General features: G+C 40.1%; 1 protein-coding gene across 1 annotated transcript; it reads left to right on the top strand.

Annotated features, from left to right (window-relative positions):
- Positions 1 to 3,622: 3,622 nt before the first annotated feature.
- Positions 3,623 to 12,556, top strand: ccm2 (CCM2 scaffold protein). The gene is made up of 10 exons (XM_079348464.1): positions 3,623 to 4,133; positions 8,129 to 8,305; positions 8,408 to 8,491; positions 8,611 to 8,794; positions 9,568 to 9,704; positions 9,978 to 10,113; positions 10,277 to 10,334; positions 10,460 to 10,595; positions 10,744 to 10,882; positions 11,195 to 12,556. The coding sequence occupies exons 1-10, from the start codon at positions 4,104 to 4,106 to the stop codon at positions 11,488 to 11,490; spliced, it is 1,377 nt and encodes a 458-aa protein (XP_079204590.1). The 5' UTR covers positions 3,623 to 4,103; the 3' UTR covers positions 11,491 to 12,556.

Here is a 12,556-nt window from a genome sequence, read left to right on the forward strand (position 1 = left end):
TGTTAGGTCAGAGTTTTAGACCTGAACTGTAAAGTGAAACAGAGGACAATCAATACAAGACAACAAGTGGAAACACTGGCAAACTTAAACCACAGCATTGGTTCAAAATGTACGGTACACATTTTGCAATGCTAGTAGGAAACCTCCCTAATGAGGCCCCATGAGGCACTCACTCTCAATGCCCTGCTAAGTGTTGCGTGCATTATTGCTGTGAAATAACAATGGATGCTGGTTTGAGGGGCCCCGATTGGGCCCCAACAGAAATTCGAAGTCCCCTGGACTCTGGCCATGTTAAAGCTTACAACTAGGTGCACAAGTCAAATCAATTTGTAAAACACCTTTCCAAACAACTGTTATGTCCCCACCCCCCACCCCACCCCACTTGAAGCACAGATCTTTTTATTTTTAAACTTATATTATCATAGATGCAAATTATGTTGCATTGATGTTGCATTCTTTATCAGTAAACCATCAAAAATATAAAGAAACAAAGGTCTGATTGTGTTTGATGGGAATTTACACTGTAACAGCCAACAGTTAAGCTACGTACGTGATGTAGTCTACGTCACTGTAACCACTCGACGTTACCGCAGATTTTTGAAAGCTGGATGAGTTTTTGCCGGTTTACTCACTTAATTTCGCCATGGATATCCGTATAAATCCAGGCTATGCCGACTGTTCTCACAGCACACACCTTTGCCCTAACTTTAGGAGCTTCTATAGTCATGTGTGAAAACCCATTTTCCGTGTTCCAAAGCGTCTTCTCAGAGCATCAGCGCAGTATGCTGCTCGGAAGCAAGGCCCAGCTGATTCAGCTTTCTTTTAAAAAGAACCTTAAACAAGTTTAAGTCCGGATGGAAGGATGAGAAGGATCTCTAACGCTGCATCCAGCTGTACTGACAGGCGGACTGGCGAGAGGACAGCGCTGTGCTGCTGCCACTCAAAGTACTGGTAGTTTCAAAGTCTGTGTGTGTGTGTGTGTGTGTGTGTGTGTGTGTGTGTGTGTGTGTGTGTGTGTGTGTGTGTGTGTGTGTGTGTGTGTGTGTACGTGTTTGTATGTGTCACATGTCAATGCATATCCCTCTGTTCACTGCTTTAAAGTGCAATTTTTGAGAGATGCTTCTGGTGTTACATCTAATATGTTGTATAGTCAAGTGTGTTATGGATATTCATCATAACATTGCTTATGTGGTGTAGGCTCTAGGCTACAATGTAAAAAGAGATACACATTAACTACTCAATAAAACTGAGGCAGCAGATTGCACACATTATTATTAATTACATCTAACCTTGTTAAAGGTTGAGTTAATATAACTCAAATCAGTTGCTAAAGAATAACCTGTTTAAATTAAGTAGATTAAAATAAAACACAAACAAACTAACCAAATTTAAACAAAAATATTAAGTAGATGTCACGGTAAAGAGCTTTCAGCAGGGACGCCACAAATACATGTATATCATGCATTTGTCTTGATCTGGATAAAAGATGTCAACCAGTCGAAGGATGATTGTGGCAAGAATGATGATACCCCTCTGTTTTTTTTGGGGCGACCTATTTTTACACAATGTAAATCTAAGCCTCACTCATAAATTACTTGTTAAAATCAATACAATCCGTCTGTATCCTCTGCAATATCAATGAAATAAGATATCAATAACAGTCTAATTTGTAGTTTTAAAATCCGATGTATGATGATGAAGCAGGTCTCGTTGGTGTGAAGCACATGTCCTCCATATTGTTTTTCCTTCTCTGAAAACTGCAATTCAAATGATCCTCCAGAGATTCTCCATTCAGGAATTGATGGCTTTGGGTAGTTTAATAAAGAAAACTGAGAAAAATAAGCAGTAGCAAATTTTTAGAAACAAACAACCTATCATAACACACTAATGATCACGCTCCAAGTTCTCAAGGCAACACCCTCTTTAAGAAAAAAAGAAGAAAAAACTGTAGTGTCCTGTAATTTAAAACATCAGTATACTGTTTATGGCCTTTGTCAGTTTGCTTCAGGGTGAGCATCACAATGCATTGCTAACTATGGTTCTTAACTGTTTTAGATCAAAACTGTATTTTATTGTTGAAAATAGGCCGTAGATTAACAGCAATTGCTTTCAATGCAACTTTCAAATAGAGCAACTTTCAAATAAAGCTTATTGTTCTCTTAGTGCAAATACTCGAGATATCTTTCTGATATCGTGGTGCAATAGCATCACACTTTAGCCTACATTAACATAACATGTCTCTGTCTCTCTGGATTACTTTGCTTCCTAATTTTGTTTTGTAGCATCATAGACTGTAAGTATCACGCGCAGCATGCACCCACAGGTTGTCATTAACATTACAATATAAAAAAAGCTCTCCTTTGTCAACCAACTGAAATTGTTGAGTTAAATTATTCGCACTTTCTTTATGTCTTGTGACCAGACGATGGCTGCTGAATTCAAAAGCAGAAAAAAGGCGCAAAATAATATGATGTGCTCGTCAGCTAAAAACTGGCTAATTCTATTGAATTAGATTCATTAAAAATTCTCTTAATTTAGAATTACATAAACATAACGATTATATTCAATGCAACCAAAATAATCAGATACTATCTTAAACATTTTTGTTTGAAAGTTACTTAAATAATTGCCACAAAATCAATGGTGCACTGAATACATTTTATCAGACATATTAAGTTAAATGTACATGACTACATAATCTTTTATTAGTGTACCGGGTCATATTGCTGTTGGTTATGTTTAACGTGATGTTTGCGTGCTGCGCGAATACAGTATAGAATTATTAAAATATGCGTACTGGCTGATAATAATTGTGACCTCCCCCCTCCCCATTTCATATGCCCCCCCTCAGACTAAGGTCTGGCGACGGGTCTGGCTGAGGCTCTATAATGAAGGTTGTGTTTCAAGACTTGGCATTAAGTGAAGAAAAATATTATATGTTGCTTTCCGAAATAAAATGACTGAGTCACTTCCAAAGAAATGTTAAATATAACAACTTCCTTTTCGAAGTTATCCAACACAGTGTGTCGTGTGAGCAGATAAAGGATAGGATAGGATAGGATAGGATATAACTTTATTGATCCCCAATGGGGAAATTCGGGCGTTACAGCAGCAGCAGCAGTGCAGAATCAAAAACAAAAGTCAAAAATCGAATAAAAAATAACAACATAAACATAAATACAATCCAGGTAGTAAGGGGGGGATATATACAGAGGACTATAGCACGGTGGACTCAGCAGGGCAATGGAAAAGATATTAATAATACTGTGCAGTGAATGGCATGTTAAAGTTAAAGTGACCAGTGAAAGAATTTAAAGTGGCATTGTGATCAGAGGGTTATGTAAACAGTATTGACAGTTATAGTAATAAGTTATAAGCATAATAAATATAGTGCAGTTTGACTGGAGTATAGATATATAGTTATAAGAATATAAGAGTGTATTGTAATAATGTAATATATAATATAGATAGTATAGTATAGATATAATATAATAATAAAGGTAACATAATAACATTGTAATAATATTGTATACTATATATATATATACTATATATAAAGAGAAAAGAACAAAGAACAAACTTACAGAAGTAATATGACATTTAAAGCTCACTGTGAAATCAGTGTCCACATTTATATCTCTATTACAAACAGTATTATTATGATTACAGACAGTATTATTATGATTACAGGTTATTATCATTACAGAGCAGCAACTGTTTTGGTTTGAGCAAAGCATGCTGGACTTCAGTTTTACGCCCAAAATGGCGGCACGGTTGAAAAGTTTTCCCAGTTTTATCCATGTTTGTCCTCCTTACAGATAACTTTTTTAGTTGTTTTAGCAGCACGTGGACGTATCGTTTACACACCGTTGGCACGCGGGCATTTAATTGACGTTTCGTGGGCTTGGACCAAAATCAGGATGACGTTTTTCCCCCTCTGCTAACATTTCATGGCATCACTTTACCAAATGCTAGTTTAGGCTAAGCTAGGCTAACTAGTTTTCAGATGAGTGCTGGTTTGAAGAGTTTCTGTACCTGTGCTTTGTCTCACTTGGATCTCCACGCTGTGACCTGAATATGAAGAAGGTGACCTTCAAATAGAAATGGAGGATGATGTGAAAAAAGTGAAAAAGGTAAGCCGGGTAATTGACATCACTTTAAAACTGCAAGTAAACTAGCTAGCATGCTAACACACTAGCTGCACAATCCAGGCCAGCTTTTTTTTAGCCAGCTAACTTTGGTAACTGTTTATTAAATATTAACCGGATAAATCACTGTATAAGACACTAATGTACTACCTCTGGGTTAATCTAAATAATTAGAATAAAGTTAGGTTCATGTTGCCAGGAAGGATTTAAAAGGAGGATGATAAATGTTAAAAGTTGGTAAGAAGTTTGGGTATATGTTGACTGTTGTAGCTCTGTCAAATGTTCATGTTTACTTAATTCAATGTGTTCAGATAACATGGTGTGCTCATAACTGTAGCTCTACTAAACTTGTCTTGTTTTCTTTAATGTGTTATACCTGGTGTTATTGTTTTTTTTATCTGTGAGGTTTGTTGTTGCCCTGCTGCAGTGACCCCACTCCTGACACAAGTTTTATACCTAAATTTCCTTGAGGGAGTCATCCCAAAAGGATCAATAAAGTTCAGTCTAAGTCTAAGTCTGACAGAGAGACAGTGAAAACTCTAATAACTTTGGTTGTTTTGTGGATCATGGGAGATCTGTGTTGTCGACATCAGCTCTCAGAGGCAGCAGTCATCAGTGTCACTCCTGGCTTGTTCACACTATATTATCCTGTTTGATATGAAGACATCTCTCAGACACAAGGGATAATTTCCTTCTATTGCTATGGTTGGCACATTCAATTAAATTCAATTAAAACCTTCATTTATTCTCAAAAGGACACTGAGGTTTCCCTCATTTCCAATGCAATCGAGATTACAAGTAAAAAAAAAAGCAAAACAAATAGTCAGTGGAAAACCACTGTCATCTATTAAAAACAGTTACAATTGGAGACACAACGGCTCGAAATCCATTTCCTAAACTCTGGAAGAGAGAGGAGAACTCTGATCCTCAGAGTTTGGTGGAAGGTGTTCATTTAGTTTGAGGCATCGAAAGAAAATGCAGATTTACAGAGTTCAGCAAAAGTCATGTGTGCGCCTGAACTCCACTCTGACGGGTCTGCTATGTATGGTGGAAGGTTCCCAGTCAGTGCCTTGACAATATATAAAAACAAATGTCGGTTGTGTCTCTCTTCCTGCTCACATGAGGAAAATGAAGGGCAGGACATGACTTAGATTTGCTCTCATTTATTTATTTATTTTTAAGATAAAAACTCGGAGGTTGCTCCCGACTTCCATCTTCTTTTGATCTTTGGATGAAATTACATTGATATCCTGGTGTAGAAAATGGTTATTTATGTGTTATTGATGTATTTGCACTGTGGTTGCTTTAGTTTATCAGTCTTTTCTTATATGAACTTGTCACAGACTTGTATTTTCTGTTTGCACCACTGGGTGGTGACACTGAACAGCATTTTGCCAAACTGTAGAGACCCTGTACCAACTGAAGTAAAGACTCAGAACCCTTAAAGAACAATGTCGACCCATGCTTTTACTGCTTACTCATTTTCTATTATCTCAATCAATCAATCAATCAATCTTTATTTATATAGCGTCAATTCATAACAGGCGTTATCTCGAGACACTTTACAAAAGCAGGTAAAGGACCTTACTTATGGCTATATTACAAGAGCCCAGCTTAATCCGTCATAGCGTGGCAAGAAAAAACTTCCTTTTAACAGGCAGAAATCTTCAGCAGACCCGGAACATGACGGAACAGCCATCTGCTAAACTGTGCTGGGCTCGAAAATGGGATGGGGGAGATGGGACAAGATGCAGAAAGAAGAATAGGATAGGACAGATTTGGGGGGGGGGGGTCCCAAGGAACCTAAGAGAGCTCAGGAGCTCCCAGAAAAAGGAGAGGTTAGAATATAAAGATAGAGACAAGCAGTAATAAGATATAGCTCAGCTATAAAGTCGATTTTTTTTTTAACAGAAACTTTATTGACAGTCTGGACAGTGTCAGGAATTTACATCTTAATTACCTGAAATCAATACAAAGTGACACATCTTATGTCCCTAATATTAGCTTGCAGCAAGACCAAGTGAATGTCCTTTTATTACCAAATTGTTCATCTCAGATATTAAAATAACAGCTGTGACGGTTCGAGCATCTCACATCTGGGTCACAGCAGAAAAAGTTGTGATAGTGTTTCTGTTTCTGTGTAAATAAATAAATAACTCATTCGTAAGTGAAACTGTGGTGATGATGATGATTCGGACCGCTCTCACTCAAAGTTTCCTTCGTTATTCTTGAGTGAGAGAGAGTCCAGTTAAGTTGTGGGTCGGTCAGTTTGGCATCAGAAGCCAGTGGTGTTTCTTAGTGAACAGACCGCCACAGTAGTTCATCTTACACTCGGGTCACTTACAGTAGTTCTTGTCTCAAATTGCACAAGAAGAAGCCATAAAATGTTAATGTGCTTGTCTTCACCGTCTATGTACAGATAAATAATGCACTGGTTATAGTTTGTGTTGTACGGAGCCCCTTAATTTTTATTATTATTATTATTATTGGGTTTTTGGTTTTTTTTTTCAAAAATATTTTTATGGGAAAAAAACACAAAACAATACTTCGAGTTACAGAAATACAATTTACCTTTAAAAAAGAAAACATCCATATTTTAATAGTCCCATACACACAAAAACAAAAATAATCACACGCACAAAAAGAATGCTTCAACTTTTCATCTCATTACATTTTGAATGCTGTTTATACTGCAGCTGTCAGTGCTGTGGTTGCTATTAAAGAATACAGTCTCTCACTCAGCAGCACTCCACAACCAAAAGCTTAAATGCAACAGTGCTAAACCACAGAGCAGAAAGAGCAATGTTGCATATGTGGTGTTAGATCTGAGTGAGCGATGAGGTGTCGCAGCCAACAAGTCAAGTTAAACTCTCCCCGTCACTGTCATTCGTCGAACTTCAACATCTGAAGATTGTTTCTAAAACAATGTCAGCACTCCGCTGTAGATTGTTCGACTTCTTAATTGAAAGTTTAACTGCACGTGTCATCACAGGAAATTGTGGCTAGTCCTCTTCCTGTTCTTAGGCCTGAGTACAAAGACAGACACTTCCTCTGTTAGGGGTCACACCCCTCACACACACACACACACACACACACACACAGGTTGTGTTTGATGCTGCTTGTCTGTCACCGGTTGGCAGCTGTCGCTGTGTGTGAGTGGAGGCGATAGGTGACTAGTTTGGGTGTAGCAGGATCCGCGGTCCTCGCTTCGATTGAGCAGCTCCTTGCTGTTCAATAGAGAACTCTTCTAGTGCTCGGTTTCATGGAGAACGAGGTAGGCCTTTTTATTATGATCTGCAGATACAGACGCGCGATGTATTATGCTAAAGCAATATGTGCTGTGTTTTCAGTTTTCTTTTTTCGAGACCCTTGACGTAAATCAGCTGGTGCGCAAGCAAACCAAATCGAAAAGATAAAAGTGAATGCTTCAACCTGTTTGAGTGCAGAACAAACGTCATTTTCTGCCGTGAGAGTCTGTAGCAGCTGCTGGGTCGAGATGTCTTATAAAAGGGATTCTTTGGCAGGTTTTTTAAAAAAAAAATTTTTTTAACTCAGACTTCAACCGCAACGGCACAAGTGTTGCAAAATGCCGAGTTTCCCTTCAGACGTGCAATGGTTGACATTTGAGCAACACATATTAGGTTACACAGAAGGCTTGCACTCTGTACTGTCACAGAGCCCATCTGTTGTGTCTGCACCTTCCTGCACGTACTCTACAGGATCCGCAAGACGGATCAGAGTGTTCAAGAACCACATTCAAACGCAGCCTGACGTGGTTTTCATAGTGGTAAAAAGCATTCCAGTTTCTTCAACGTTCATTGCATCAACCCTCTATACGTGTGCCATTGATCTGAATCTGCCTGCAAGTGGTCTAGAGCCTGGAATGCCACATACCCAAACAAATGGATCTCGGTCTCTTGCTGTGTTTTAAAGCCAGAATGGCGATCTTCTAATTTCTCTCCTTTGTCTCCATTCACCAGCCTGGTATCGTGTCCCCGTTCAAGCGAGTCTTCCTGAAAGGAGAGAAGGGGAGAGACAAGAAGGCTCAGGAGAAAGCCACCGAGCGCAGGGCCCTCCACACCTTCTCGCTCTCTCAGCCCGACCACCGCATCGACCCCGACATCCTCCTCAATGACTACATCGAGAAGGAGGTCAAAGTGAGTGCAATACGCTGAAATGCAGAGTTCCTTTTAAAAAAAAAAAAAATGCTGTCACATTGAAGTAAAGTGTTTAAAAATCATGGTGCATGTTCTGTTCAGTACTTGGGGCAGCTGACATCCGTTCCAGGATACTTGAATCCCTCAAGTCGCACAGAAGTGCTGCAGCTCATCGACTCTGCCAGGGTATGTTTACACGTTGGCTTCATCTAAAGAGCTCCATGAAAAGCTTTTCACTGGGGAGTCGGGAGTGATCTGATGAAGTGATTTAAAAGGAGCTGACTGTGTGCTTCTGTGACTGTCAGAAGTCCCATCAGTTGGCGGGCCAGCTGACCACGGAGCAGGACGCAGTGGTGAGCTTATCGGCGTACAACATCAAGCTCGTTTGGCGCGACGGAGAAGACATCATCCTCAGGGTGCCCATCCATGACATTGCTGCTGTCTCCTACATCAGAGACGACTCTTTGCACCTCGTGGTGATCAAAACAGGTGACCAAAAATATTCGTCCCGCCCGAATATTTATTGGCGTTTTCTTTTTGTAGCGATCCCTGTGTACACGAAATAGTAAAACCATAGGAGTTCCTTTGCTTCCTTCAGAGTTTCCAGGATAATTTAAAGTGCACTGGGAGTGAATAAAAAAGGCACATCTGTAGAAATAGAATAGGTTTAAAGGCAGGGTTGGTCATTTTCGAAAAACTAGCGGGATTTTGAAAGTAGCATTCTCTCCGTGCTCCGTCTTCACCCTCCCCCCTCCCCCTCTGTGCTCCCACAAAAGCCCCCTCACTTACATGGACCTGCACCTTTGGTCCAGAAGCGGATTTCAGCTCATCCTTTTGAGTGTGTATTCAGGGGGGAGAGAGAGCGAGCAGGGAGAGAGGGAGGCGTACATGGAGCGCAGACATTGGTCAAAGTGTTTACAGCTGCGTTTCTTTTTCAGAGCACTTGAATTATTACTTTCTGTCAGGACTTACTTTAGGACAATTTCAACCCAAAATCTTAAAAAAAATTTCTAAAAGAAATGACCTACCCTGCCTCTAAAAGTACTGAGAAGCATTGTTATCCATAAGCAGTAATGTACTGATGAAAATCCTAACGTTATCCATCCCTATGTTAAGAGCTTACACAGACTTCCTCCTACCCATAATGACTCAATGAAGAAAATAAGATGATGGGTTAATTCATCTAATAAAATGTCCAAAAGTGTGTCTGCAACATTTGTGAATGGAAATATGAGGGGTTTCTATTTGCTTGTGTTTTTCAGCCCAGGAGTCAGGAGGTTCTCCTTGTCCCAGCTCGTGTCCTGACCTCAACAAGTCTCAGACCCTGAGCTCTTTGTCAGAGAGCGGAGCTGTGCTTGTAGAAGTCTGCTGTCTGCTCGTGCTGGCTGTTGACAACAAGGTATCATCTCTCGGATTCAAACTCACAGCCGGTGCAATGAGGAGTATAGCCTCTGTGTTCATAACCACGAGGCTTTCAGCGCTCCCTTTAAATGTTAACTATAAAGATTTATTGTCAATATTGAAGTTGAATCCAACATTTTCAGTTTCATTGATTTTGGCAATATTGACTTTATGTAACTGTAGCCTTGTTCTTTTAAAATGCATGACACCTTTATTTAACAGGAAAGCATGATGGTTAGAGTGCACTGATGACAGCCATTTCTCTCTGCAGGCTGCAGCAGAGGAGCTGTGTCTCCTGCTCAGTCAGGTCTTTCAGATCGTTTACACAGAATCAACAATCGACTTCTTAGACAGAGCCATCTTTGATGGAGCCACGACACCTACCAGACACCTTTCTTTATACAGTGGTGAGGAGAAAACACTTCGGCTCTTTTACATGTGGCCTGTTTGATCTTTTTAAACGTGTTAAGAAAATGTGTTTTTTAAAGGGCGCGTTGGTATCAAAAAGTGTAAATACATTCTCAAATGCCTGATGTACGTACGCGCTTTTTTTCTGCTACCTTTTTACAGATGACTCCTCAAGCAAAGTGGATGTTAAGGAGGCCTTTGACGCTGAAGCTGGCACATTGTAAGACTTCTACCTCTATGGTGCTTTCTCTGTTTTTAAAGAAAGTGATGGGAGACCGACATTGACCCAAAGTGGTTTTATCTAATCTATGCATGTCATTTACAAGAGATGCATTCCTCTCTCAGTCCTTTCCAGGGCTCCTTGGAGGCTGAAGAAAACTCTCAGTCAGCTTCCTCCCCAGCATCCCCTCAGACGAAGACGGCAAGTGAAGGAGAGCTAAGCACCACCGCTGCAGAGCTGCTGCAGGACTACATGACCACAGTATGAACATTTTCCTGTCTGCTTCTTCCTCCTGTTTTGATATTTCTAGATAAGACTTTTTCTGTGTATGTGTGTGTGTGTGTATATATATATATATATATACATATATGTATTTTTGATTTTTTTTTTTTTTTTATTTCTCCCCTAGCTGCGGACAAAGCTATCATCACAGGAGATCCAGCAGTTTGCCACCCTGCTCCATGAATACCGCAACGGTGCCTCCATCCATGAGTTCTGCATCAACCTGCGACAACTCTACGGCGACAGCAGAAAGTTCCTTCTACTTGGTATGATTACTTGATTTCCCCATAAGTGAATCTAGAGATCCGTTATGGTGATACTCCTTGTTATCAAGCTAAACAAATAATTACGATGGTCAAGTACAAATAATAAATTATGAAACAGTTGGCTGTTTTTCAGATAAAAAATGTTTTGAATGCCACTTCCGTTCTTTCTCTTTGTTCATAAAATCGTAACCTTACAGTTAGTTCCAGTGTTTTTGTAAGAACACTTTCAGACCGACTTCCTGCCAATCAATTGGCCAGCTTTTATTTTGACGGTACACGTGACACAAAACGCCCTGCAATCTGCTTCTCTAGGCCTGCGTCCCTTCATACCAGAGAAGGACAGCCAACACTTCGAGAATTTCCTCGAGACCATCGGTGTGAAGGACGGCCGCGGCATCATCACGGACAGCTTCGGCCGCTACAAGCGCACAGCCAGCTCCGCCTCTGATTCTACCACCAACGGCAACGGAGCAGCCGGAGGGAGCGTGGCGTCTGACGAGGGCCAGGAGGCCTCGGAGGGAGACGAGTGGGACCGCATGATCACGGACATCAGCAATGACATCGAAGCTCTGGGCTGCAGTATGGACCAAGAGGGAGTGACACCTTGACAGGAGGAGGGAAGGGACACGTTTAATGGCGAGAAAGACGCAGCGTGGCAGTCGATCCTTAACTGAACAGAAGGCCTGAGCTTAAAGGGACCAGATGAAGGAGGTCCTCAGCACTGACCGAAGATTTGATTCATTGTATTTTCCTCTAATTGTCAAGAGGACTTTTCTATATTCCCTACAAACCTCAACCCATCACCCAGACATCATGAAGTCAACAAAATGCACTTATGCAAACGCTGGAGAGGAAACGCAGTCAGTTGGCTATTTTTACACTCCGAGGGATTCATAGCCTCTGATATATTTTTAAACTGCTTTGAATTTTGTACTTTGTTTATTGGCAGTATCTGCCACTGCTGTCACCAATGTAGCAACAATCTCCAGAGTCTTTGACAGGCGGATTAGAATACCTGCATAGACTCTGGAGGGTCAATCAGAGTCTTGTCTTTAGAAGGTAAAGAATGAGACTGTACTGCTTTCTTTTTTTTTTTCTTTTTTTTTATAACTTTTGGTCAACCAGCTTCATCCACCAGGACAACTTTGCATCATATATTTTAAATGTGTGTGTTGCTGTGAGAGTGAAACATTTTTGCTATACTATATCTATAAATATTTTTACAAGAAGATTTGTGTACCACTTTGTTTTTACACTATCGTTTGTCATCAGTGTTTACTCATTTATATACATATACATATGTATATGTGCGGGGTTTTTGCGTTATTCTAACTGACCAAGAAAATGCTGTAAAAACAAAAATCCTCACTCAGTTTAAGCGAACGAGTGTGGACACTTTGACAAAGCCTGTTAGATTACGGCTGATGTAAATTTATGATTTGAGTTTTGTCCTGTCCTGCACGACCTTTACATTCATATATCTTTGTGCCTTTACACTGCAGTACTGCTGCCAACCGTCTGCACACACAGACAGGAAGTTCTGAACTGTAACTACAGTTGTTGAGTAAATTGTTGGTTATTAAATAACAACTACTTTACACTAACTGTCCCTTTTTTTTCTTGTAAAGTTATAAGATGTATTACCTCTTAAAAATACATGGTTATAATCCTTTA

The sequence above is a fragment of the Symphodus melops genome (genome assembly GCF_947650265.1).
Source record: "Symphodus melops genome assembly, chromosome: 1".
Classification (NCBI taxonomy): domain Eukaryota; kingdom Metazoa; phylum Chordata; class Actinopteri; order Labriformes; family Labridae; genus Symphodus; species Symphodus melops.

Excerpts from the sequence above, each read along its gene's own strand:
- ccm2 (XM_079348464.1), top strand. The coding sequence starts at position 4,104 with ATGGAGGATGATGTGAAAAAAGTGAAAAAG. Across the intron at positions 8,306-8,407 it reads ACATCGAGAAGGAGGTCAAA|TACTTGGGGCAGCTGACATC; the intron begins GTGAGTGCAATA and ends TGTTCTGTTCAG. Across the intron at positions 8,492-8,610 it reads AGCTCATCGACTCTGCCAGG|AAGTCCCATCAGTTGGCGGG; the intron begins GTATGTTTACAC and ends TGTGACTGTCAG.